Source organism: Ptychodera flava, chromosome 10 (assembly GCF_041260155.1).
Source record: "Ptychodera flava strain L36383 chromosome 10, AS_Pfla_20210202, whole genome shotgun sequence".
NCBI classification, from domain to species: Eukaryota; Metazoa; Hemichordata; class Enteropneusta; family Ptychoderidae; genus Ptychodera; species Ptychodera flava.
The window spans coordinates 26,642,155-26,669,180 of record NC_091937.1 but is presented as its reverse complement, the minus strand read 5'-3'; the positions used below and the strand labels follow the sequence as shown (position 1 = coordinate 26,669,180).

The following is a 27,026-nucleotide window of genomic DNA, read 5'->3' as shown; positions in this document are numbered from 1 at the left end:
TATGATAATAGCCGCATTGTCGTGTTTGCTGTCAAGTTCGTCGTCTCCTTCCAGCCTTATGTGATTCCCCAAGGGACGGGCTTTCGCGGACCAGTCATGGAAACAATTCAGCGATTAGCTCGTTCCCTGAGAAGTGCTAGGACAGTGGAGCTACCCGAAGGTAAGACCGCATTATTATGAACTCTTTCGGGAGACGAAATCGATGAAATCCACGCTGTTATGTCGGGCCGGCAAAGTAATAAGCTATCCGTGATCGTGCGGCAGAGATCAGATGCTAAACATATTACAGAACGTCAGCCTTGGTACAATCGAAAGATGGCTTACATTTAGGAGATTTTCCCTTTAACACACGAAGGTACAGTTTAATAGACAGTTGGCGAATGATTCGTATATTATAATTATCGTGTGACAGTTTGTACCCGGAAGTAAATACAGTCATCAGAGGTTGTTTGTGGTTGTAAATCGTGTATGGCGATCACACCGTTGGTGACCGGGTCGTCGACCGCAAGTTACCCTAATTGTGCACCGTTTGTTTGTAGTTTTCTTAGATGTTAGAGATGGGAAAACTTGGGGAAAAAACTCAAATTCATAGCAATTTTGAAAATTGGATTGTTGAAAATACCCTTAAATTATGATAGTGTTAATATGTACTGGCTTCCCAGACATGCTCTGCAGAGCATGATACTATGATAGAGCTAAAAACATCTAGATAATAGATATTTTTAACATCTGTACCGGGCTATGTCTGTATTCTACTTGTACCACGTTTATCCAAGACAGTCGAAACACCTCTTCAACTTAAACTCAGGTTTATCTCAACACAATTTGTCTACTACTGGAACATTTCAAAAAAAAAAAAGCTTTCTTTCAGAGAACATTTTTAATCTGTTTGAGAGGAGTTTATAATTTCTTTAAATATCAGTTCAGGCAGGGAGAATCCCTGTGCACCATCGAGAACTAAACAGAGTAGGGTAAGACCTTATAAGAAAGTTAAAAGCTTTGGACTTTAACAAGGTCATAATGACCTCCATCAAGTACAATCGATCAACCATATACTGTTTTGTATAAATTTTTTTCTCTTTGAATATCAAATCTTCTTCCCAGGCCTGTACTGACAGCTGCCTCTCATCACACGATTATTAAATAGATGCCTGATGGAAATGCCAATATTTCAATCCAGACAAGGACATGTAGTTTTGTTAAACTTCATGAAACAAAATTAAATGTTGACTACTGTATTTTGTTCTGGCCAGAAGATATCAAAAGAAATTGTTTTGAGGCATAGAAATTGAGTTATCTTAACATTATTTTTTTTCTCATCTGGTATTGTACTTTTGATCCAATTCCAGACAACACAGCTGCGGCATTTGTACTTATGCCAATGGTAATAGCCAATCAACACAGGTATGTATAACTAATATGATGGTTTAATATAGCATCGAAGACATTGAAAGTATCTATCATTGTATGCAATATCATGTTCCTTGAAAAGACAGTGATCGTTCATTCTTATCAAACTTTTTAAAAATTCCTGTCTGTATGAAATTGTATCCTTTCGATTGATAATTAGTATTTTTTCACTTGTTTTGACAGGTCCGTGGCAGAACTGTTAGCCAACTCATCATTCGATGTCAACTTTCCGTTTGGAAGAGCTCAGAGAAACCTTGTCCACATTGCAGCAAAGTAAGTCATGTTTAGCTGATTCCCTAGGGACCGTCTCAGATTGTCGCATAAGTTCAAGAAATGAAATTTCTTCGTTTACATCAAACCCCCTCACCCTCCCCTAAACGAAAGTTCAAAAGTACAAAATGTTGATGTCTACCTTAGAGTACAATGTAGCATTTTGCTCTAGCTACTGAAGAATATGTATCCACTGACAGCATTACATTGTCAAGTAATCAATCAAATTTGTACTGACCATAGCATGACAGGATCGAGCTGGAAACAGTTACAGCAAACTTTGCTGGTACAAGTGTGTAGTTTTTGCTTATTTTTATACACAATGTAAACAGTACTTAAAATCACAAAATAAAAGAGTGAAAGTGAAGTTTGCTAATTGAATGGAGGTAAAACCCTCCTCCCCCATTAATGAACGAATTTTGTGTTTTGAACTTATGCGACAGTTTGAGATGGTCCCTTAGGGTTCATTCATTGAAAAACCACCCGACTACAGCCGCACCTTTCATGAACTGAGCAATCATCATCAGTTGTTGTTATTAGGAAGAAATTTGGGACAAGTGTTGTAGAGATTATACGATGAGTATGCAAATTCCCAATTTCACTGATATCACTAATAAAGCTGTGAATACAGTTGATAACAAATAGAAATTTTCCCCATCGACAGTTGTGGTTCATATGAATGTATGAGTATACTGTTGAAGAAGGGAGCCGATGTGAACTACCAGGATATGTCTGGATGTACAGCGCTACATCTTGCGGCAAGGAATGGGTGAGTTGCTCACTTACTATTTAATCAGAAAACTTTAATTGTAAAGTTCATCACTTTATCAGTACTGAGCCCATCGTGAACTCATTCTGAACCCACCCTACACCCATACTACACCCATCCTGATCCCATCCTACACCCATCCTGAACTCGTCCCGAACTCATGCTACACCCATCCTACACCCGTCCTGAACCCATCCTGAACATATTGTTAACTCATATGACGCCATACTGAATCCATCCTGAACATATTCTTATAAACTCACCTTGACCCAGCCTGAACCCATCCTGAACATATCCTTAACTGAGACCCATCTGTTCTGTATGAACATCTTCACTCAAGTTTCAGTTATGTAGGCTTTTTACTGTTTGAATATGATCGTTCCCGTTTTAAACAGAGTTTTAAAACCCATCTTACTACAGTATTACTTGTTATTTTTATTTACTTTCCTGATTTGTACAAATGTGCGTTTTCATGATAATAGTTGTGTTCTCTTTTGGTGCAATTGTAATTGTTGTGGGCAGGTCATCAAACTCTTTCAGCTGAAGTCTGTGTTGTAACTTTATCCATGTTCTAACTAATTTGTCAATTTTCTCACATGATCAATCACTGCAGGCCGTCAGAGCTTCTAATTTCAATTTGTACTTGAACTTCCAGTGAAGAGTGGCACTGTTTGATTTTTGAGTTTGTACAATGGCGGTGCTTCATTTTGTGTCAAGCCAAATTACTTCTTTGAAAATTCCTTTTAGTATTGTAATGCACACGGGTGTAAATTAATTACCGTATTGTTTTCAGACAGAAGAAATGCATTTCAAAACTACTGGAATACAAAGCTGATGTAAATATCAGAAATAATGAAGGTCTAACCACAGTAAGTACGGCCGTGAGTCGGTTTGTCACAAGGACAGATCCTTGTGAATAAGCATACATGTATCTGTTGCTGTGTCATTGGAAAATGGCCCTTTGTTGTTCTAATAAAGGCACTCATCTCTATTAGGGCAAACCTTAAGAACAGTGGGCCCAGCCTCCATAAAGGCTCCCATAGCTTTTCGAAACAACTTGACCCCCTAGCATGATGTTGAGTTGTGAAATTGTTCATTGTGGGCATAAATCTGCTTCAATCCTGCTTTTATTAGTCATCGATGTACCATGGTGACCAACGACTTTGTATTCCAAGAGTTCACAGTCATGTGTACTTTACACGCAGGTTGTAAAACATGGATACCATATATCTCTGGGCAAAATTGAAAAATTCTATTCCAAAACTGGACAACTTCACCCGAATACACCACCGCAAATACTCATGTAGCTTGTGGATAAAATATTCCCAATATTTATCACACTGTGGTACACATTTATACTGCTTTTCATTGAACTCATTGCTATGGCATAACACACAGATTTCATTCAGTTTGTTAAACAGTGGTTAAAGTCAAGCCAAAATGCATCGTCTGTTATTAAAACAATTTCCAAGCTTATAAAAAAGTCATCAATAACTTACATAAGTGAAATAAATCTGGTTCTTTTTCCCGGTAAAATTTTCAGTTTATGTTCAATGAATTTTAATATAGAATATGTTGCTTTTTACTAGATTCACTATGTGGTTAAATTTGCAGTTTGTATTCAGTGAGCTTAAATTTCACAATATATGATGTTTTAACAGATTCACTGGTTAGCTGTCAACGGAAGAACTGAACTTTTACACGACTTGCTGCAGCATGTTACTGACGTTGATGTAGAGGTATGTAAAAATCTGCTCTTTGACTCTTCCAGTGAAATTTTTTTCAAGTTTTTTTCCCCAGAGTACTTCCTGGTACCATGACATCAAAAAAACCAAAGCTCATATTTTATCATACACAGAGTTTACGACTATTCCTCAACATTTTTGTCAACATTTGCAGAAAATTACAATTTTTTTGTTTATACACAAATACATTTCCTGCTTAGTTTCCTAAATTATATATTCATTTATGCAGAAATGAACATTTTTTGAGTATGCAAATTGACTTACAGTATAGTCATTATCAACAGAGGACATTCATTGGTCGAATCAAATGCCATGCATTATCTTGATAAAAATGTAAATCGATAATACTGAGATCCGAGTTGAGCTCGACCATAATCAGTTAGATAAATATTGTCACTGGTTCTATTGACTTTCCAAAACTGTTACCACAAATCGTAAAATGATAATCTGGTTGCTGTGTGGGCGTATCCCTGTATTCTGCATTTGTGTCATTCTAGGACGGAGAGACATACACAACAGAGGAACAGCTGTGCATGAATACAATGCTGCAATGAGATGCATTGAACATAGGGGAATTCATACCTTCATCATGAACATTATTTTAAACATCTTCGTTCTATCATACAAAATGTATGCAAAATAACTAAATGACAGAAATTTTCAATAAGATTTTGCAATATTTCATGGACAATGGCCATATTTTGTAGTACCAATATTTTGACGAAATCTTTGAAAATATCTTTCAGGGTATTTGTCAGTGATCCACAGCAGTAAATACGGACATGGAAAGAAAAAAAACTGCCTGAAATTCTGTCTACAGTTGCTAATTTTTATGCATATATTTCTATATTTAGAAATACAGCTAATAATAATGATCAGCTCCTGTTTATCCGTGTCCAATTCAATTTTTCATGGTAAAAATTTCGATACTAAAATATCTTCATATTTGTGCAACGTATGCGTTAGTTTAGTTTTACAACAACTCATAAACCTCAGCTCCGATAATAGATCTTCTCAAAGTCCCCAGAGTTATGAAGGAAATTCAATCATTTTTGTGAAAACAATTGTTTCTATGATTTACAAACTTACACCAGATAATTTTATTGTCATGCCTGTAGGATGGGCAAGGGCAAACTGCTCTTCACGTTGCATGTCAAAACGGTCACAAAAGTGTAAGTATTTTATATGAAACTTAGTAGATTTACTCGATAATGGGCAGGCAGGAGCTGAAAATATGTGTCACAGTTTGGGCAAATTGTATTATGTGAACGTAAACAGAAACGCCGAGTCAAACACTGAGTCAAACTTCAAGGAGAACAAAAGCCATATGCAAATATTTTACAATGTGTTGTATTCATGAATATAGTCTCTACGAATAGCTTCTGTCAGAACAAATGATTTCATTGTCGGCAGAGGTCACAACAACAATTATTCACAGATTATTTCATTACGTTATCATTTATTCTGTATTTTTTATGGTATGAGGTATTCAGTCTTCGTTATTTTGCTTCAAAAATGTAAATTTTGCTGACATCAACAATTTGGTTTAGAATTCAGTGCATGGGGTTAACTGTTACACAATGTTTCATCAAAAGAGTATGAACAAACTAGCAGGGTGGAAGGTCATTTAGGGGTCGTGAAAATGGCCCGCTTAACTATCCACAACCTTCCAGTTTCTTCATATCTGTATAAAATTTCATTACCCCATTGTCAGAGTATCATTTTATCAAACTCAAAAGGATTACAGAACACTTGAATGGATATAAATCAGGAAAATTTTTATGATCTTGTTTTTCTGTGTTTCAGACCGTTGTGTGTTTGTTGGATAACGGAGCCGATGTGAATAGGCCGAACATATGCGGCGCTACGCCGTTGTTCTTTGCTTGCAGGTAATTTGGGAAAATGAATCATTCTCAGAGAAAAGTACAAAAAAATCAAAGGATGTAAATGCCACGCGGTTGGTTCTGTTGTCAGCACTGCGTGTGACATACCAGGTGGTAGGGCACACCTGTGTCCATACATTTCAAAATGTCGGCGTGGGAACCAAGTTTCCAAAGAGCCCAGTTTTTTTTTTTGAAACCGCAAAAAAGTCATTCAAATTGCTCGTCTCAGTGAGGTACCGTATAAGATTGATGCATTCAATGCGGTATTATTAATGTGCGACCATTGTGAACGCATTCTGCAACAGTAGCTTCATAGCGTGTACTCACTGATTTATTCAACGGATAGCAATAATTGGCAGATGGGAATATCTGATTGAAGGTACTTTTTTCCATAGTTTGTCTTCACAGGCTATTTTCAACAACATTTACATAAATCTATATAGGTATAGCCAATCTGACGTTTTTTCCAGAAACCTTCTATTCTTTTAAAGTTTTTAATTTTAAGAGCGATATCAACATTTCCATACAATTTCATCAATTATGACCTTGTTTCCAAACCAATATGTGTACTCAGTGATCTGTCATATAAAATTGACCGAGGGGAATTGTAGTTGAACCTTTGAAAATGGTTTGGCCCACGCCCATTAACCCTTTGAGTGCTGTAATTTTCTCCCTCCAAAATTTTAGCGCGACATTTTTTTTTTCCCGTAATTTTTTTTGTAATTTTGGATTGAATGGACATCACTTTTCATTGGATACATTTTTTTATCAAAATTTTTAGGAAAACTGAAAAAAATTCACTGGGTTATATTTTTATGCAGCTAGGCAACAAAAATTGACTTTGGTGATTGTGGAGCTGTTTACAGAGAATTTGGGTTTAACTGAATTAAAGTACCTAAAGTACCCCAATTTCCTGTATACAGGTCCAAAATCACCATTAATAACAATGGGTTTGGGCTAAACCATTGTGATGAAAAGGTTAAGATCACGACTCACAAGCCCTGCTCTCATGTAGAAACTATCAGCTACTCAAAAAGATCTACAATACTGTACTCTCATAGTTTTTTACTTTTTCCATGCAACAGCCATGGCCAGAGAGATACGGCGCAGATACTGTTATCAAGGTCAGCCAAGTATTTACCGGACAACAATGGCCACACTCCCCTTGATATCTGTGTTCAGGTAGGATTTGAGCGCCTGTACCAACCTTTTCAGTATCTTTGTAACAATCAAGAAAAGCTAGATAGAAAAACAAAGCAATGATGCAATATTTAAAGAATCTGTTGATGCCGACGTCAGGCTTTTCTCAGCATTTTCCAGACATAACACAAAATATTGTAGATATACGTACAGTGACAGTACAAATATCTAGTCAGGTCCTCATGACTGAAGCCATCTGAAATCCAGTGCTAACTTTTACCCTATGCAACACTGATCACATAGATCAGTTTTACATTGTAACATGCAGTGATGAGTGAAAGTCAAATTAATGAACAAGCAAATTTCAGAAAAATCAATGACTGGTTGTAGAAAAGTTCAGAAGTTGTTGTTTCCAAAATAACACGTACAAAAAATTCATATTTCTGCATTGTTTTTGTTTCAAATTTTTCCACTGTCAGCACTTAGTGAAAGTATATGTACATGAAAATATAGTTGTTTGTTTCTGAGAGGGGATGTGGATTTTTTACAGATGGTGAAATTGATCCTTGCTCACAAACAATCACTTTAACTGTTATTGCCAATACTTAATGAGTGCAGATTGGTGGATGCAGATCTCTAGATATGAATTAAAAAGTTTGCTAAGGGGTCTCAAGCTGTGTACTCCATCCTATGACTCCCTAGAATACTTGTGATTGATGAAAATGCTGTCTTTACCCGCTAGTCTTAACAATTTTGTCATTTATATATTTATTGATAAGTCTATGGTATGTTTTTTCCTCAAATCATAGGGTGGTTACAGTGAGACATGTGAGGTATTGCTGCAGTTTATTCCCAGATTATTCGATGCAGTGATACAAATGGCAGCTGATGAAAAATTCAGAGAAAATACAGTAAGAGAAAGTTCTTTTTCACAATTGGAGAAATTTTTACAAAAATGTCATAAACGAAGTGTCAAATACTTTTAAAAATATGGCTGCTTCTTGAAACAGTTTTTCTGCATGAATAAATAACAAATTTATTGGTGATATGATATAATATTTCTCTTAAACATAATAATAATAAAGCGCATAATAATTGTAAAGCGCCTTGAGCACATGTACTTGTGGATATGTGCGCTATATAAGAACCCAATATTATTGTTATTATTATTATTAAACAAGAACTTCCCCTATAAAAGCCGGATTATCGTAAATCTATGCAAATGTTAAAAAAGCCACGCTACTGATGGGATGTGCCGTGTTTGGTCCCAGAATCCCATAATTTTGCCATGTTTCAGGCGTTCATTGTCATTGAATCTTGCATATGATGTTTGTGACTATAGAGTGACTAGACTTGAGGCGAAAATAAACTGAAAAAATGTTCCGTTTTTTGTTTGAGAACTCAGATGTTTCAAGATGTGTTCCCTGTACAACCATTTGACCTCTCTTTGCGTATGTCACGAAAGTGCCCATCATGATTATTCAAATTCATCACACGGTCAAAGAGATGCTATGAGAATTCATAAACTCCCGCCGAGTGTATGCAAATGTCTGCGTCATCAGTAATTCACCTATTGTGCACCCACAGTTCTGTAACTTCCAATTCAAAGCAATGCCCTGCAGTGGTTCAATCTTCACTCTGTACTCATTTTCTATGTCATAACTCTGGTCCTCTCATATGAATGTACATGTATATGGGATTTATTGTCCCCATTTTTCATTGGTATGTATCCCTTGCTCTTTCACCAGTTGTACAGAGTTCTTGAATACTTAAGCCAGGCAAGCGAAGGCCAGCACCACAGAATAATGGTTAGCCTAGGGGAGCTTGCCACCTCAGCTGGACACAAATTGTTAAGGTAAAGTGAGATTTCCTCGGCATGGTACCGTACATGTACATTAAAATGCAGGATTCGGTGTTCTGTTGCACCAAATTTTATAGTTAGTAGCAGCGCCCTCTAGTGGTAGAGAACAACAAAGCCTTGATTTTTGCCATTTACTCTGCTGGTTGAAACTGAATTATTTCATGTTATTATCAGTGAAATGTATTTTTCTTTAACATGTGAAAAGTATGCACCTTTGATAAGAACAGAATATAGAATTTGTCCCAATCTCTCCAAGTCGCCAATATACCTAATGTGTTCTATTCCTATTTACAGCGTTTCCAGTAATTTCAACACCCAGGTCAACAGTCTGTTACGATGTGTACGGATGTTATGCCGACTACACAATATGGTGTCGACCGACAACAAAGACCTGACCATCTACATGACACCAAACCCTAACAACACAACTTCACCATTTAAGGTACAGTGTCTTTAAACTCCAGAAATTAGAATTTTTTTGCAAAAAACATTATAGACAAATAGCTGTGCTTGGAGACACAATCTCCCCTCAATATCAGTCTTTGCGGAATGAGGTTTCTTGTTCTACTCCCAAACTCATATTGAAATGCGTTACATCACATGTTTCACTCCATGAATTTGTTTTTTAAAAGGCTTATACAGTAGTATTTAATTTAACATACTAACAGGAGAAGACATAGAGGATGTTCTTATTTTATAGAACAAAAGTAGTGAGAGTATTATGCCAGTTACAGCTATTGCCTCTCTTAACCTCACTGAACAGTCAAAAAACAACAAAATTAAATCATATCAGTGCTTGTCTGGTGTTATATCTGTGTTACAATATCACGTGAAAAAAAGAAGACCGCAGTTGGTTCTTCAGCCGCTTAATGATTTTCTGTCTGTACAATCCAAATATTTATTCCAAGAATTCAGATGAGCAGAACAAAAAATTAAGTTGTATATTAAGTCAAGAAAGATAAATGATTGTTTTAAGTGTATCTTTACATAAACAACTTTATCCAATAGCATGCGATGTGAGGTCTAAAGTTTGAACTCCATCCGTATACGCCCAGTGCCAGATTTGCAAGTAGACATTAAGGTAGTACGCACGTCAAAACTTGGAGATTTAAACATTTCATCAAACTTTTCTCAAGGGTTCTTTAAACCACTCTCTTTCAAAATCATGAATAAAAACGTAGCTGTACAAATTTTGGAACTAGAGAAAAAAATGTGTTACCCAAAATTTACCTATATTTGAAATTCAAAATGGCAGCCATCCCTAACTTAACTCTATGAGGAAAAAAATTTTTAATGTTTTCTCAAAAACGTGATAATGAAAATTGAATTTACTCCACAAGCTTCAAAATGAGTTGTCAAAAGCAGCATACAGGCAAAGTATTGTAAAAATTCAGGGATACAAGTAGCTATCTCCCAGGCGTATTCTACCTATGTCATACATGTGCACATCAATTTGTTTGATGATATGATCCAATATGACTGCTCTGCTAGTTTCTTTCTGTTTCATTGATAGCCCCTTGAACTGCTGTGGAACTCTCTGGAAGAATGGCTGTTCCTCATCGGTTCAGAGTTGAAGAGAGCTGAACAGGCCAAAGCCAGGGCATCAGAAGTTGCCAAATCAGTTGTCGACGGGGCACTTGAGGCTGCGCTGGACAAGCTAGCTTTTGACAAAGAGCACAGAGCCAGAACACTACGGAGGCTGAGCAGTGGAGGGAGTAAAACCGAACAAACAAATTCTGACAGGACATTGTCGGAGACCGATAACAATATTATGAGGTTGGTGATGTCTCATGGATCTGAGGCTGGCATGTTGAGCACAGAAAAAGAATCTAAATCTAGTGCTGGCCAGACAGCACCTGTACCCAAAAAGGACAGTGAGCAAACTAAATCTCCCAGTGAATCACAGCCATCGTCCAATCAACAACAGCAGACAGAACGTACATCGCAACAGATGCCAAACAGTTCTCATTCCAACGGATCGCAGTCTTCATTTATCGATAACTTGATTTCAGCGAGTTCCCTGACAGCTGTGGCTGAGGATAGGGAAAGTGCTGGAACGCCGCCTACAGCAGCTGTTCTGGAAAGGCGGAATAATCTGCTCACGGAGAGCGATAAGCAGAATGATAATATGCACAGTGCGCATGACATGGTGTCCGCAACAGCTGACAGACTCTGTGCCGTGACTCAGGCCTTCTACATGTGTTGCTCGTGTCAGTTTAAAGAGAGGTTTGTAGAAACTCCATTCCAGAATAAATAGATTAGTTTAATCTGTACTGTTGTGTATCAGCTACATGGCAATTATACTACTCCGGAATAAAAAGGACGCGATGCGTTCTACACACTCAGTACGCCCAAATATCACGTGACGCCGGTACAAACAAGCCCACATGTGTACGAACGCGTATGGAAATACACGTACGTCTATGCGCGTTTTCGCACATGGCTTTGTTTGTACCGTGGTCGATTCGAATTCCGGGTTTGGCCTATTATACCACATGGGGTTGGAAGAAGAAAGAAACACAAATATGTAACGTGCAGATCAAATTGCTATGTTCCTCACAAACACTTTCAAAAAATTCATTTTCAAAAATTCAGTTTTATCTGAAGTTTTAATTTATAATATACTTACAACGGGTAGAGAAAGTGCTGTTTCCCCTAAATCTATATTTCTTTACTCAAAATATCAGAATGTATTCTAGTTTGGTTTTTTGTCAGCAAATGTTGAAACAGTCTTAAGTTTACTAAAGCTACAAATGGTTATTGGATTATTTTTACCTGCAGGATGACATCGCCAAGGTTTATAGAGTTTGTTTGCCGCCATGATGCAGTGTTGAAATTCTTGGTCACAAGGTGTGTAAATTTGACATAATCCCCATCATTAACAAAGTTCTGTCAGAATTTCAAACCAATGGTTTTATTCCAGTTCTATTAAAAGAATATGGTGTTTGTTTATATGTCTTCCTATCAAGAATGCTTTGAAATTTGTATGCTTTTTCTTTTTGAAAAAAATTTGTCTGAGATCAAGACTTTCAAAAGATGCTGATTTTTCTCGTGTTGAAGAGAGCATCAGAAGTCTATAAGTGCATTGTGTTTGCTAAGTACACATTACTTTTGCCTACCCACTGCCTTCCACCGCCAATTTTGCAGAATTTTCACCTTGTCAGGATCCCCCCTTATGAAGAAGTATACTGCTACAAATTATCATAACTTTGTAGTGGTGCAGATAATGCATGCTTTAAATCAGTTGTGAAATGTTTTGCAAAATGACAAAGTTTGCAAAGTTTCCCTGTATTTTCAGAAAAAGAGCCGAACAAGATAATAACAAACCACTCATGATTAACCCTCTGAGTACTGTAATTTATCCCACCAAAATTTTACTACAACATCTTACCAGGTTTTATGAATTTTTATGTATTTTTTTATAATTTTGGACCAAATGGACATCACATTTCATTGGCTACAGTTTTTCATCAAAATTTTGGCAAAAATCTTAAAAATTTGACTGGGGTACATTTTGTAAAGGTGTTGAAAATTGACTTTGGCGCTCAAAGGGTTAACTTACAGGATCCATGCAAAAATGATTTATGTCGTAATATGTTTTCTGATTTTCATTTCAAATATTGTGATATGTTTTCTTATCAGCATAATATCATTCTCCCATAAATCGATGACAGAGTGTTTCATCACTTTGTTTTACAGAAATCCCATGATTATCTTCGACTACTTTGACTTCTTACTGGAATGCCCAGAACTGATGTCAAGGTTCATGCATATCATTAAATCTCAGGTAAGCTCTGTGCATTAATCATCCCCTTAACTTTGTGTCAGTCCATTTGATTGGCTGAGAGAGAGTCACATGATTTATCTTCATAACAAGTCTTTTTGCATCAGTGAATCCGATTGGTCAAAGGGTCTCGCATGCTTGAATCAAACAAATATGTCCATGTGAGAACAAAATTGTCCAATCGAATGGAGTTGAAGGGTAAAGCAGACAACTTATAATCTAAAATGTCCTGTTTTATATTCTGATATTCTTTCAGCCATTCCATTTAAGAAGAGAATGGTTCTATGATAATTTACATCCACTGGAAGATGAGGCTTCAGTACACCGACCACCAATAGATGATGATGTGCTTTTAATACACAGAGGTATGTCTAAGATAATTCAGAGACACTCCAAAGGGACCATCATATGCCTTCGATAATGAGTTCAGTTTTGTTTCAGGAAGATTCCTTATAAGAAAATGGTATTTCTACTTGCAGAATGTTGGGCCCAATTTTCCTCATAGCTGTAATGCACTTATGGAGCCTCTTTTAATGAATAAATCAGTTTGTACTCTTAGGATAGTGATGAATTGTAATATGGCTGTGCATGATGCTGAAATTCTTCACCCTTGCCACCTTGAATGGTTTACCACTTGCAAGAGTGTTTGACAAATCCTCAGCCTTGACCTCGAAGCTCAAAGATGCTACTGTCAATTTTTGAATTCAAAATTTGAGCTTAACTAGGGTAGGAGCGTATACATGGATATATCAAAATATGCTCAACATGTATGAGACGGGTTCATACACATAAGCAGAGTTTAATACTTGGAGGAATACGGTATTTGGCGAACTGTGATGGCCACTGATTAAATAATCCAGAAACAACAATTGTCATCTATTTTCTAGTGACAGAGAATAAACCAACATTTGTTTCTAGGTTAAATGTCAAATACTGGTAAGAATAAATCTGTGAACAAAGGATGACCTGACTTAACAATCTCAAATCTTTGACTAAAGTCTATTTTATATTTTGGTAGAATTCTAACTATGAATGAATTGAATTGACCATCAAGTGTATGTTTTTTACGACAGAGTCCGTCTTCAACAGTAGCTGTGCAGTGGTCACGCAAGCCAGCACTCACAAACTGAAACAGGGTATTGCTGTCAGGTTTTCTGGAGAAGACGGCATGGTAAGAAACAAGTCTGCACTTCCTGAACCCTTTGACACCCCTACACTTTGCTTTGGTATAACCCAGCACATGTGGTATGCAAAATAGTAAGAACATAACTACCGTACTCGTCCGAGTATAAGCCCCCGGTTCGGCACACTAAACAGCTGCAAAACTAGGGGAGGGCTTATACTCGAGCAACCCCATGTTATCTGGCATGGACGCATAATTTATGCTAATTTTATGCACGATTTTTTCAACACCACTCGATCTTTCTATCGTTTTCAAAATCGACTTACACATCCAAGAAACTGATTGTACAATCTCTGAACACAGAAGTGACATTTTGGTGAAATTCAGCGTCAAAAAACCCCCAAACTTGAAACAAAGACGTCATGTATGCTGCTGATCAACAGTAATGTGAACAGGCATGCATTGCTTACACGGAAAGGCAACTCAATATTCCAGTATCAAACTGTCTACATCTTGTGAAAACAACAACATAGCAGTGAAAATTGTAATAGTCACCAGGGAAAAGTCTTCACAAATAAGGGTTAATTGCTTCAAACAAAAGAAACTGCATGTTTCAAGCATGAAAACATCGTGGCTGTGAATGAAAATGAACAATGGCCGACGTGAGTGAGACTATTCTATTTAGCTACGGGGGTGAGTAGGTCAAAGAATCAAGATAGTACTGGGAAAACGTGTCATTTTCCTTACGATGCTGTCAAGGGAACTCCAGTTTCCCATTGTTTTAACATCATTTAATGGTTTCTTTATTATCTAAAAGTAATTTGCCAAGTTAAATGACCAAATATACTCTCCTAACCTTTCTGTATTTGAGTTACACTAGGGTAGGGGCTTATACACGGATGTAATGCATTTTCTAAAATCCTCTGAAATCAGTAGGGGGCTTATACACGAGCAGGGGCTTATACTCGGACGAGTACGGTATATCATTTTTTTTACAAGATTGCCGACACCACTGTTTTATAACAGATATTCCAAATTTCCCAACCAAACATATATGCATCTAACAGATTGTTTTTGTTAAAAGTGTTCAAGTCACTCATACATGTGTGTCCCCTTAAAATTTTTTACACAAAAACAAAATTTTATCATCAATCGAATTAATTCTGATTTCATTTCTTTATTATTCACAGGGTCAAGGTGTGGTACGGGAATGGTTTGATATTTTGTCCAAGGAAATTTTGAACCCAGACTACGCTCTGTTCACCCAGTCTGCCGATGGTAAGTTTTCACCGCCGCCCATTTACCATAATAAAGGTCCATCCGCCCTATTGAAAACAATTGGAATGTACCCAAGCCTGGTGGTGAAAAGATTAATAACCTGTTCATCCCCGATTCCCTGTATACAGGTCCACAATCACCATTGATAACAATGGGTTTGGGCCAAAACAATGTGGTGAAGGGGTTCAATATTTGTGGAGATCAAGATAGAGACAATAAAATATTCAACACATGAGCATTTTAACTGTATCTACATCGCACAAGGAGCATTAAAACAGTGTTTGTGAGCTACCGTACTTGCATTCTATGTGAAAAAGTACTTAGTGTGTATCAACAAATACAAAATACAACGAATACAAAAACTGGCTACAAATACTTGCATTCTATGTGAAAAAGTACTTAGTGTGTATCAACAAATACAAAATACAACGAATACAAAAACTGGCTACAAATAAAGTAATGTGATCACAGAACAATTAATTTAGCATAAAAAAACTATTCAGCACATTCCACCGTACAAAATTCATGATACAATGAGTTCTTTAATATTATATTACTAACTCTATAAAATTGTGGTATTGCAGAAACAAGTTTTCGAATTTTGTAACTCATGACATGAGTGGACTAATTTGTCACATGACTTTGTTGTGTATCTCTGTCAATAGGTTCCACATTCCAGCCAAATAGTAACTCCTCCATCAACCCGGACCACCTCAATTATTTCCGTTTTGCCGGTCAACTGATGGGACTGGCACTCTATCACAAGCATTTACTTTCGGTCTACTTCACGAGGTCTTTTTACAAACACATCCTGGGTAAGTCCACAGATTTGAGGCATTAAACTACTTATACATAAGGGATATGAAAGAAAACAATCCCTAGCTCTGATGAACAGTAATGAATTTCAATGATTTTCTTCCTGAGTCAAGAATAAATCATCAGGGGTCACCGTGCAAAGTTTGAAACCATAGAAACAAATTACCTAACATGTACCCATACTTGAAATTCAAAATGGCCGCCATCCCTGTTTTAACTCTATGGGGAAAAATCGAATTTCAAAAAATTTAGATGGTGAAAATATTTATTAGTCCAAGGACTTTAAAATAAGCTATCACAAGTGGTAGATCAGAAGAGAATTGCCAAAATTTGAGCGTCTGAATATCTGCCCCAAGGCGCATTCTACCTGAATGGAAACATTTGACGGACGTGCAGCTTTCATTCTATGGAGTTCAGGGGTTAGAGAAGTCTCACAGAAAAAATGCAAAATGTTCAACGATAGTATAATCGTTTATAATACAACGTAATTATCTTGCCTTAATCAGAGTACATGTATTATCAGGTAATGTTTGTATGAAAGTCTATCTACGGACAGACTAGACATCAGACGATAGGGCACTCTGTGTAAGGGCCGTGTCAATTTTTAGCATTCTTGTCCACCATCATCAAATGCAGAAAAAAAGGAAAAAAAGACACCAATCTGTATGGACAACAAACTTTTCAGTGTACCCAAATATTTACCATGAGAGTTTTTGCACCTTGTTCTCCAGGTTTATACAGAGAAACACTATCAATGGAAGTCTTTTTCAATGAGATTGATTTTAACACACACACTTTTCTTTCCTCCAAAGTCCCAACTCTTGTATGTAATGTACTGTACAGTTAGTTGCTTAGCCCATCTTTTCTCACCAGGCATCGTTTGCAAATTTGTTCTTGCTCTCAAAAACCTCACCGAATCATCTTATTTTCCGTTATTTTTGTGGATCAGGTATTCCCGTGAACTACCATGATGTGGCGTCCATTGACCCGGAGTATGCTAAAAATTTACAGGTAAATTATGTGCTGCTAGTTGTCAACCAAATATAATGAACGACCTCCATCTAGATGTGCCCTACTTTATCCTATTGTGTATTATAGGGTTTACATTAACGTAGTATGTACCCAGAAGCTGAAATTTTTTAATCAAATTTGTCTGAAATAAACTTTGGATCACTCTCTTTTAAAGTCAAGAATAACCCTTTTCCTGCCAGACAGTAACAACTGTATCACTTCCCCATCAGCCAAGTCAGTAAAAAGCGGTATTGAGCCAAAACATGACGTATTTTCACCCACTTGGCTTGGTATGTTATAGCATCTTTTGTCCAAAAAAAAATCAACTTTACAGTATTATGTTTTCAACAGCCTTCAAATGTACAGTATTGTGTTAAAATACACCATATGGAATACGTTGTGTTTCATTGATTTTAACCATCTTGACCTGGTGGTGAAATATGGACTTGGCAGGAAAAGGGATAAAAAATCAGGGGTCACTGTGCAAATTTTAGAATTAATGAAACAAACTATCTAAGATTTACCTGCATTTGGTATACATAATGGCCACTGTCCGTGTCTGGAATATATGGGGGAAGTAAAATTTGATTTTCACAAAAATAAGCATGTGAAAACTTTATATACTCTGTGAGGTTCAAAGTGAGTCCCCAGAAGTGGTAGGCCTAAAAAGGTATTGTATTTGTCCCTTGGGCACATTTTAACCTAAAGGATTTTTGTGAAAGTTGTTTCACAGTCATGTCACAGCTATTGAAAGATAGCGCTTGTCGTGTGTTTTATGTGTGTTTTTTTTATTTAGCTAATGTGCTATGTATGTATAACTGTACTGTGTACTGTATTTCAATGTTTTCAATTTTTGAGAATTGTGTATGTGCATGCAAAAGTGTGTACTTTGCACAATAATGTATGCAAAGTGCAGATACTCAAAAATTCAAAAATTTCCAGCAATCCTGAAAGAAGTTGACTTAGTCTATGAATATGTACAGTGTGTATTTTTTCTTTGCAATCACATCTTTCCGTTCATTTCATCAGTGGATCTTAGATCACGACATCACAGACATCGGATTAGAGCTGACTTTTTCCGTGGAGACGGATGTATTCGGTGCAATGCAGGAAGTGGAATTAAAGCCAGGGGGTGCCAATATCCATGTGTCCAATGAAAACAAAGTAAGGATAATAACATATGATAATATATGATAATATATGATAATGTATGATAATATATGCAGACACTGAAATGAAACTACACTCACCTGTAAACCAGCTTGGTTTTTGTGCAGTTCCCAAATTGTTTCTATCATTAAATTTATAGTGAAAATATTCATCTCTGCTTTTGTCTTCTATTCTTGCTTGATCAAAGTTCACAAAACCAACTTTGCATTTGCAAAAGCAGCAAACTTCAGGCCTGTAATAATACACCCTTACCAACTGTGAGAGAAGGTTTCTTGGATGAACTTATATATCTCTTTCTAGTTCAATTGGCAACATGTAAGGCAATCTTTGTAATTACTTTTCTTTTCCATACGCACAAAATGTAAAAGTTCTTGTTCAAGTTATCAATTTTCAATCACTGCCATATTTTTCTGCATACATTACATGAATTTACCGTTTTCAAAAGTCACACCGTCTGTTGTTTTTCATCTTCCACAAAATTCTCATGCTAAAGAATGATTTTGTTACTTTTCAGCATTGTAAGCTTTTCACCTGTTCACACCCAAATCCCAGTAGGCAGGTCTACCTTCACCATTGATAACAAGTGATTTAAAAAAAAAAATTTGGGTCAAAACATTGTGGTAAAAAGGGCTATATCATTGTAAAATGTACAAAAGTCAGCATAAGAGACTCCAAATCAATCTCACTTTTCTCCAAAGATTCTTTTATAGTCGGAGTACATGAGTCTGTTACTGTGCTATTCATTATGTATAGAAGTGTAAATTTCTTTATTCATAAAACTCATTTTGCTTCCTTTTCCTGTTTTGCAGGCAGAGTACGTACAGTTGGTAACTGAACTGAGAATGACCCGAGCCATCCAGCCACAGATTGACAGCTTCCTGAAGGGTTTCCATGACTACATACCCCCGGCATTGGTCCAACTATTTGATGAGTATGAGTTGGTAAGACACAGCATGTATCGGTCAAATGGTAATAGAGTTGTGTATACGATTCTTGCATTTATTAAGGTAGTATGAGCCTCGAAAGTGAAAGACTTAAACTTTTGCTCAAACTTTCCCCAGTGAAAATTTTAACTATAGTTGACTAAATCAAGAATAAAAACCAGGGTATTTGCGCAAATTTTGGTACTGGAGAAACAAATTATCAAACATTTGCCAATGTTTCAAATTCAAAATGGCCACCATCCCGGTGTTAAAACTACAGGGAAAAGTAAAATTTTCGATTTTCAAAAAAACTAAGAGAATAAAAATTTTTTTACTTCAATATCTTTAAAATGAGCCCCTTCAAGAAGTAGATCAGAAAAGAATTTGTTAAAAATTTGAAAGTTGGAGTGTCCGCCCCAAGGCACTATTTCCATTTGGTACTCTAGCTTACCCGTGCTGTAGAGGGTGTATATATTTACAGGTTAATGTTGCAGTAATTCATTGAAGCTTTGCCTTCACTGATCATCATTTTTTATGAGTATTTAGGCAAGACACTTTAGCTCATAAATTTATTTCTATTTTCAGCCCCCGTACATTTCCCTTTAACGTATTCAGACATTTTCTTATGAGCCATTATGTCAAGACTTTGTGAACACAACGTATTTTTTAAAAGTTACGAAATCGGTGATGAATACTGAAATAATCGTGATGCTACATCCATTCCGTCTGTCTGTCTGTCTGTCTCTGTGTCTGTCTGTCTCTGTCTGTCTGTCTGTCTCTATTTATGTGCTTTTCATGCCATATATGATATTTGCTACTACCAACAGGAACTGATGTTGTCCGGACTACCGGAGATAGACGTCCAGGATTGGATGGATAACTCAGAATACAACAGTGGAGTCACTGTGGATGAACCTCTCATCAAGGTAGTGTAAAACATCATACAAACAGATTTTTCCGTCGCTGACAGTACCCCAATGATCAGAGTTGTCTCACAATTGATGACTACGGTCTACAAACCATGTGGCTGTGTTCATAAAATTTTTGCAAACTTTTGAATGCTTTGAAAAATTAAGATTGAGAGCAGACCTAATATGTGCTCACTGTATTGAAGACGCTTGACATCTTCGGAAATCATGTGACTTAGTAGCTAGGCCAGCCTCGATTTTCATAGAAACAACTCACAATAAATGCAATTTGTAAAGAACTTCAAAATTGGTGTACGCATGGTTCCAGGAATTAATGTTTCTTGGTCGCCCAAAATTTGTAACATATAGTGTTACATAGTCACATAGTTATGTCGGTACTAATATTTACCGATGGGAACATTAATAGCACTACTCAGGTATTGCAGTGTACTTTTTTGCTGCTTACCAAAGTGAAAATCAATGATTGAAAACATTAATACACAGTGACTGATTTCCTTGAATATTTTCACCCGTATTCCTTGCAAACACGTCTGCAATCACCATTGGTAACACTGGTTTTGGGCCAAACCATTGTGGTGTAAGGGTTCAGTCTTAGGTTTATTTTATATCACTCTGATATTGCATTCACTGTGTCCTTCCAATTTCCATCTGAATCTTACTGCAGTGGTTCTGGGAAGTGGTCAATGAGTTCAGCCAAGAGGAGAGAGTGTTGCTCCTTCAGTTTGTCACCGGAAGGTAAGCCCAGATGATTGGAGTAGAGTGAGAAATAGAACCGAATACAGTAGTTTTGACAACATTGCTCCCCACTTGCGACTTTTTCAGTGCAATAGCGACATTGAATCCCTTCGCCCAAATGAGTCCATGTATTAAACTCCATTAGCTCAGAAATCATGTCAGTATTTCTACTGGTCGACTAGTCATTGCAACCTGTATCTTTCTAGTGTACAATGTTATTGTTGACAACTGACCTTAGGTCGGATCTAGACTTCATTCATCAACAACGACGTTGCATGCTGTATATTAGGCTTTGTCTTTGTCACGCTAACAATTGTATCTCAACATGCTTTAGGGAGAAGGACTAGAACATGTACTTGTTTTCCTGAAAAAAAATAAAACATTCTCAAAAGTTAAAGCTGTTGTCCCAATAATATTACATACAATCACATTCATTTTTTTCTCAGAACACCAACCATAGATAGACTGTAAGTTACCTGGAGGTCTTTCAACATTCCTATTTTGTCAACTTGTTCTTTCTTCACAGTTCCAGAGTTCCCCATGGTGGGTTTGGTTATTTATCTGGAGGCAGTGGAGTCCAACGGTTCAACATTTCACCAGTCCGTTATGTGCCAAACTTACTTCCAACAGCTAGTACTTGGTAAGTCAGGAGGTACATGCAGCGCTAGTATAGCCTTTTTTCCCACCAAAATTTCAGTGCAACATTTTACCAATTTTTATGAACTTTTCTGTAATTTTTCTGATAATTTTGGACAAAATGAACACAGCATTTCATCGGCCACAGTTTTTTATCAAAATTTTGGCAAAAATCTGACAAAAATTGACTTCGGTATATTTTACCGTACTCGTCCGAGTATAAGCCCCCGGTTCGGCAACACTAAACAGCTGTAAAACTAGGGGAGGGGCTTATACTCGAGCAACCCCATGTTGTCTGGCATGGACGCTTAATTTATGCTAATTTTATGCACGATTTTTTTCAACACCACTCGATCTTTCTATCGCTTTCAAAATAGACTTACACATCCAAAGAAACTGATTGTACAATCTCTGAATACACAAGTGACATTTCGGTGAAATTCAGCGTCAAAAAAACCCCCCAAACTTGAAAAAAGACGTCATGTATGCTGCTAGTGCTAGCTGATCAACAGTGAACAGGCATGCATTGCCTACACGGAAAGGCAACTAAGTATTCCAGTATCAAACTGTCTACATCTTGTGAAAACAACAACATAGAAGTGAAAATTGTAATAGTCACCAGGAAAAGTCTTCACAAATGAAAGGATAAATTGCTTCAAACAAAAGAAACTGCATGTTTCAAGCATGAAAACATCGTGGCTGTGAATGAAAATGAACAATGGCCGACGTGAGTGAGACTATTCTATTTAGGCGACGGGGGTGAGCAGGGTCAAAGAATCAAGATAGTAATGGGAAAACGTGTCATTTTTCTTACGATGCTGTCAAGGGAACTCCAGTTTCCCATTGTTCTAACATCTTTTAATAGTTTTTTTATTATCTAAAAGTAATTTTACCAAGTTAAGTAACTAAATATACTCTCCTAACCTTTCTGTATTGGAGTTACACTAGGGTAGGGGCTTATACACGGATGTAATGCATTTTCTAAAATCCTCTGAAATCAGAAGGGGGGCTTATATACGAGCAGGGGCTTATACTCGGACGAGTACGGTATAAGGGTGACGAAAATTGATTTTGGCGCTCAAAGGGTTAAATCATGAGATGTCTGAATGTTAGAGTCAGGTGTCAATTCTATAATGAGCTGATCATTCCTTTGATGTTTTGTATCGGCAAGCTGCTAAGATACCAATATTTTTGTAACATTTGATGCTACTACTAGTCAAATTAAAGTACTACACCCTCTAGAGTGAAAGAATAAATTTTTGCTCAAACTTTCCTCAATGAAAGTTTCAACCATTCCCTTACCAAATCAAGAATAAAAATCAGGGGTCTCCGTGAAAAAATTTGGTACAAGAGGAACAAATTACCTGAAATTTACCGTTATTTGAAATTCAAAATAGCTGTTATCCCTGCCTTAACTCTATGGGAAAAAAATAAATTTGTCAATTTTTGAAAAAGTGAGACGCAGAAAATTTCGTATGCTTCATGAACTTTCAAATGAGTCCCCATGAAAGGTACCGGTAGATGAGAAGAGAATTTAAGAATTTAAATAAAGAGTCTGAATATCTGTTCCCGGGGTGCATTCTACCTTGGGGGCAGTGACTCTGAGAGAGATTTGAAAAATCATCAATGCATTTCATTTCCCCTTCACTGTAAGCTCAGTATGGAATAAAGAAATGGTTCTCACCTGCAGACTTTAACCCTTTGAGCGCTGTAATTTTCTCCCGCCAAAATTTTAGTGCAAAATTTTACCAATTTTTATGAATTCTTCAGTAAGTTTTTGATAATTTTGGACCAAATGGACATCACATTTCTTTGGCTACACTTTGTAATCAAAATTTTGGCAAAAATCTGAGAAAAATTGACTGGAGTTCATTTTATAAAAGGGACAAAAATAGACTTTAGCACTCAAAGGGTTAATGTGATTATGACAGGTACAGCGGAAGAGGAAAACTGGAAAGGTCATTTTGATAGTGGTCACACACAATCTACCTTATGTGTGTGAACATGATTCTGTAAGAACTGGCTTGATATCATTGGATGAGATGATGACTATACTTTAACCCTTTCCCCACCATGATTTGGCCAAACCATTATTATCACGGGTAATTGTGGACGTGCTCACTGGGAATAGGGGTGGAAGGGCTATAATGTGCACATATCACTGCACCATTAACAACCGCATATTATCATTATAAGCTTTCAAGTATCATTGCTAATGTTTGCAAAATATGCGTAATGCCTTGCAAGATATGACGCATAATGTTACAAAAGTAAATATAATCTCTTACCTGTTTCTTTCAATCTTGCTTTGCAGTATCAATTTATTGAAGCTGCCCGAATATCCAACCAAAGAGGAACTGAAGAACAGGTTGCTGGTGGCTCTGCAGTGTGGTAGTCAGGGATACGCCTTAGCTTAAATGCCCAACTTAGGGGAGCTGAACCAGAATTCTGCAATCTTATTGGTCAGAAATCAGCCTAGTTTATTTAACAGTAATAACATATTTGCATATAGAGGCCCCCTAGTAGTATGCTACATTTTATGTTGCAACATTGTAAACATATGTGTTAAAGACCCCCTAGTGATGTGTTCTTCCATAAAGTAGACCCCCTTTCTCGCTTGCAAGAGTGAGATCTGATATGAATATGAATGGCTGTCCTATTTTATGTAGTTCTGTTTTGTATAATTTGTATAATTGGTTCTTTTAATATTGTCATGCTTCCTTGAAACTGAATAACGTAACAAGACAAAATGATGTCGACCTCACGACTTTCTACAAACACCAGCCTTATTCAAGTCAAGGCTTGTACAGGTGCCAAGCAATGTCCTGGTATGGGACTGTCCCATGTACATAAACGCTAATAGCTTTTCAACGCCAACTGTCTGTGCCATCAAAGGGTTGCCACTTTGATAGTTCTCTGTCTGATTTATGTCATATATTTTCAAACTAGATGTAAAATGTACAGATTGTCCATGATCTCGTCGTTGTCCAAGTCAATGCCAGTTTGTGTAGTGTTCAAACTCTTGGCTGTGTGCACCTATTAATCCCTGTATTTGCAATGCTTTCTCTGCATCGTTTGGTAATCTTTCTCCGTTCAACCACCTTTTCTGTCAAAAAAGTATACTTTGTGGGAATCATTCATAGTTGACTGGACACAAATAGTGACAAAGAAGGGTTCTCCACACACAGGTTTCACTTTTTTCAGAAAGTGTAATCGCATACAAAAGTTTAACTAGTTCTTCCCTTGAGGGCGCCATCACATAGAGTGAGCCACCCCTTCCACATCAACAAAAATGAAAGAAGAGCTACAGCAGGTATTGCGCAAATTTTGACGACGCTGAACAAAATGCTCTAATGAGAAAGCACCTGGTTAAAAGTCAGGATTTACAGGCGAAAACCTTTCAGTGAACTTTCAACTCTAAATCTCCCCAAAAATCTTCCGTGAATTTTTACAAAAAGGTCAGGATTCCATTGTTTTTCTACACACAAGGATCTTTATAAATTTGGACAATACTTTTGCAGTTACACCAAAGGTAGATTCAAATCATTGGTCAGAGTACAATCTAGCATTTTATCAGTCACTCCTGAAAAGTCTACCAACACAGATGTTAATGTGCACTTCCATTTTCCCCTAGACTATTAATACTCCTTCAACAAAAAAATTATTGATAAATCATAGACAGATAAATTTTAGAGCGCTTTTTGCAGAGAATAAACCGTCTAAAACGTATCAAATGTGTTCCTTTGTTTTTATATACAGTTGATGTACTTATTTTTTCAAGAACCCAGTCTATGTCATCTAACTGTTTAGAACGAAATAAAAATATTTATGTTTACATGCTTTCGTCTGATTTCAATCAAATCAGTTATGATTTCAAGGAAATGGATTTGATATTTTTTGTGTCAGGGACAGTTATTATTCCAGATTAGTGTAAAACCATTGTTCCCTTCTTTCAATTTTTGCCATCGACTGTAAATTGAGAATCAATTTCTGTATACTTTGCCATTAGTGACAAGCCATTATAAATGGTACTTACGAACAGAGCATGGCTGTATACGTTGGACTGTCTGCAACTGGTAAAAGAAACATACTGTAATGAGATTACAAAGATTTCCCCAAGCTTTTTCAGCCATAGTGGGGCCTCTTTGTGCGAGAGATCTATCTCAAAATGTAAATGGCAGGTGTACGTATGTGTGAACGAAAAATACATAGCGGTGTGAGAATGTCTGGATCTCAAGAAACGTTACATAGATCATAGGTGTAATTTTTAAAGGGGAAGTTCACCAAGGATGATTTTTACATATGTGGTAGCTCTGTGGTCATTTACCTCAGAAAAGCTATTTTCACCATTTATAACTCGCCTGATTTTTTACGAAAATGATAAAAATAGTACAGGAAGTTGCCCATGTAATTTGAATCATGGGAAAAAAGCCCCAAGCTTGGAGCTTGCATCATGTGATATGGAAGGGACCATCTTTGGATGGGTATGGCTCCCACATTGTCCACTCACAGTAACACAGTAGTAAACAGCAACACAAAATCTGACAGTGGACAGTTTATTATAAGTGATTCATCGTTTATGCAAGGATACTCAGTATAAACAAAAGTTATGTAAATACGCACAGCCTGGTTAAAGGCGGAGCCTCCCTTTAAAAGGGCGCCAAGCTATGGCGGCGTTCATTGTGTAAGTGGACACCATACAGGCAGCATGAGGGCACAGGCTCCAGAAAATGCCACTTTTTAGTTTTTTTCCGACCGCTAAAACACTGACAGACTGCCAAGCGGTCAGCACGAAGCTGCTGCCGATCGAACCCTGTGGTTATATTCAAATTCTAACGTGACTCTAAGACGTTTTTTAAGGAAATTCGAGTGTGGTGCTGGGGAATAAAATGACCATTGGCAATTTGAACCGACCATCAATCAAACGGTTATATAAGCTCTGTTTGCAGGATTAGCAAAATGTGACAAAAGATTGAGATCAGTTTGTGTAATTAATGTTATAGAAATCAAACATCGTACTGGCCAAGTGTTTGACTGGGAGGAGAACTGCACTAATGCGAGAACCTGGGATTGAAAAGTGCGGCTTTAAACATGGGTCAGTGGACAATGCCATACCCATGGGAAAATGGTGCCTTCCATATCACATTATGCAAGCTCCAAGCTTGGCGCTTTTTCCCATGATTCAAATTACATGGGCAACTTCCTGTACTATTTCTATCTGTTTTTGTAAAAATCATGTAAGTTATAAATGGCGAAAATAGCTTTTCCGGGGTAAGTGACCACAAAGCTAGCACATATGTAAAAATCATCCTTGGTGAACTTTTTAAGGTCATGCCTTTTTGTGTGGCACGCTATCACAATGTGAAGAATGGTCTCAGTGTGTTGTATGAGGAAAAACGACTGTATTTGTGGAAATGACTGCATGTCGATGTATAAACATTCTCTGCACGATGTAAGTGTACCTGGGTACAGTATAGCATACAGCAATCTCTGAATTGCTTCTCATGCACACAAAGTTTGAGTGAATCACGAGGTGTTAACTA

General features: G+C 37.0%; 1 protein-coding gene across 1 annotated transcript; it reads left to right on the top strand.

Annotated features, from left to right (window-relative positions):
* LOC139142367 (E3 ubiquitin-protein ligase HACE1-like) lies at positions 1-25,318 on the top strand. The gene is made up of 26 exons (XM_070712286.1): positions 1-160; positions 1,350-1,404; positions 1,594-1,683; positions 2,345-2,449; positions 3,243-3,318; positions 4,111-4,188; positions 5,313-5,366; positions 6,001-6,083; positions 7,163-7,259; positions 8,027-8,128; positions 8,966-9,072; positions 9,373-9,520; positions 10,592-11,304; positions 11,860-11,928; positions 12,778-12,865; positions 13,119-13,227; positions 13,936-14,033; positions 15,176-15,263; positions 15,929-16,078; positions 17,029-17,090; positions 18,120-18,254; positions 19,070-19,201; positions 20,011-20,109; positions 20,777-20,847; positions 21,374-21,487; positions 23,798-25,318. The coding sequence occupies exons 1-26, from the start codon at positions 97-99 to the stop codon at positions 23,898-23,900; spliced, it is 3,090 nt and encodes a 1,029-aa protein (XP_070568387.1). The 5' UTR covers positions 1-96; the 3' UTR covers positions 23,901-25,318.
* Positions 25,319-27,026: the final 1,708 nt, after the last annotated feature.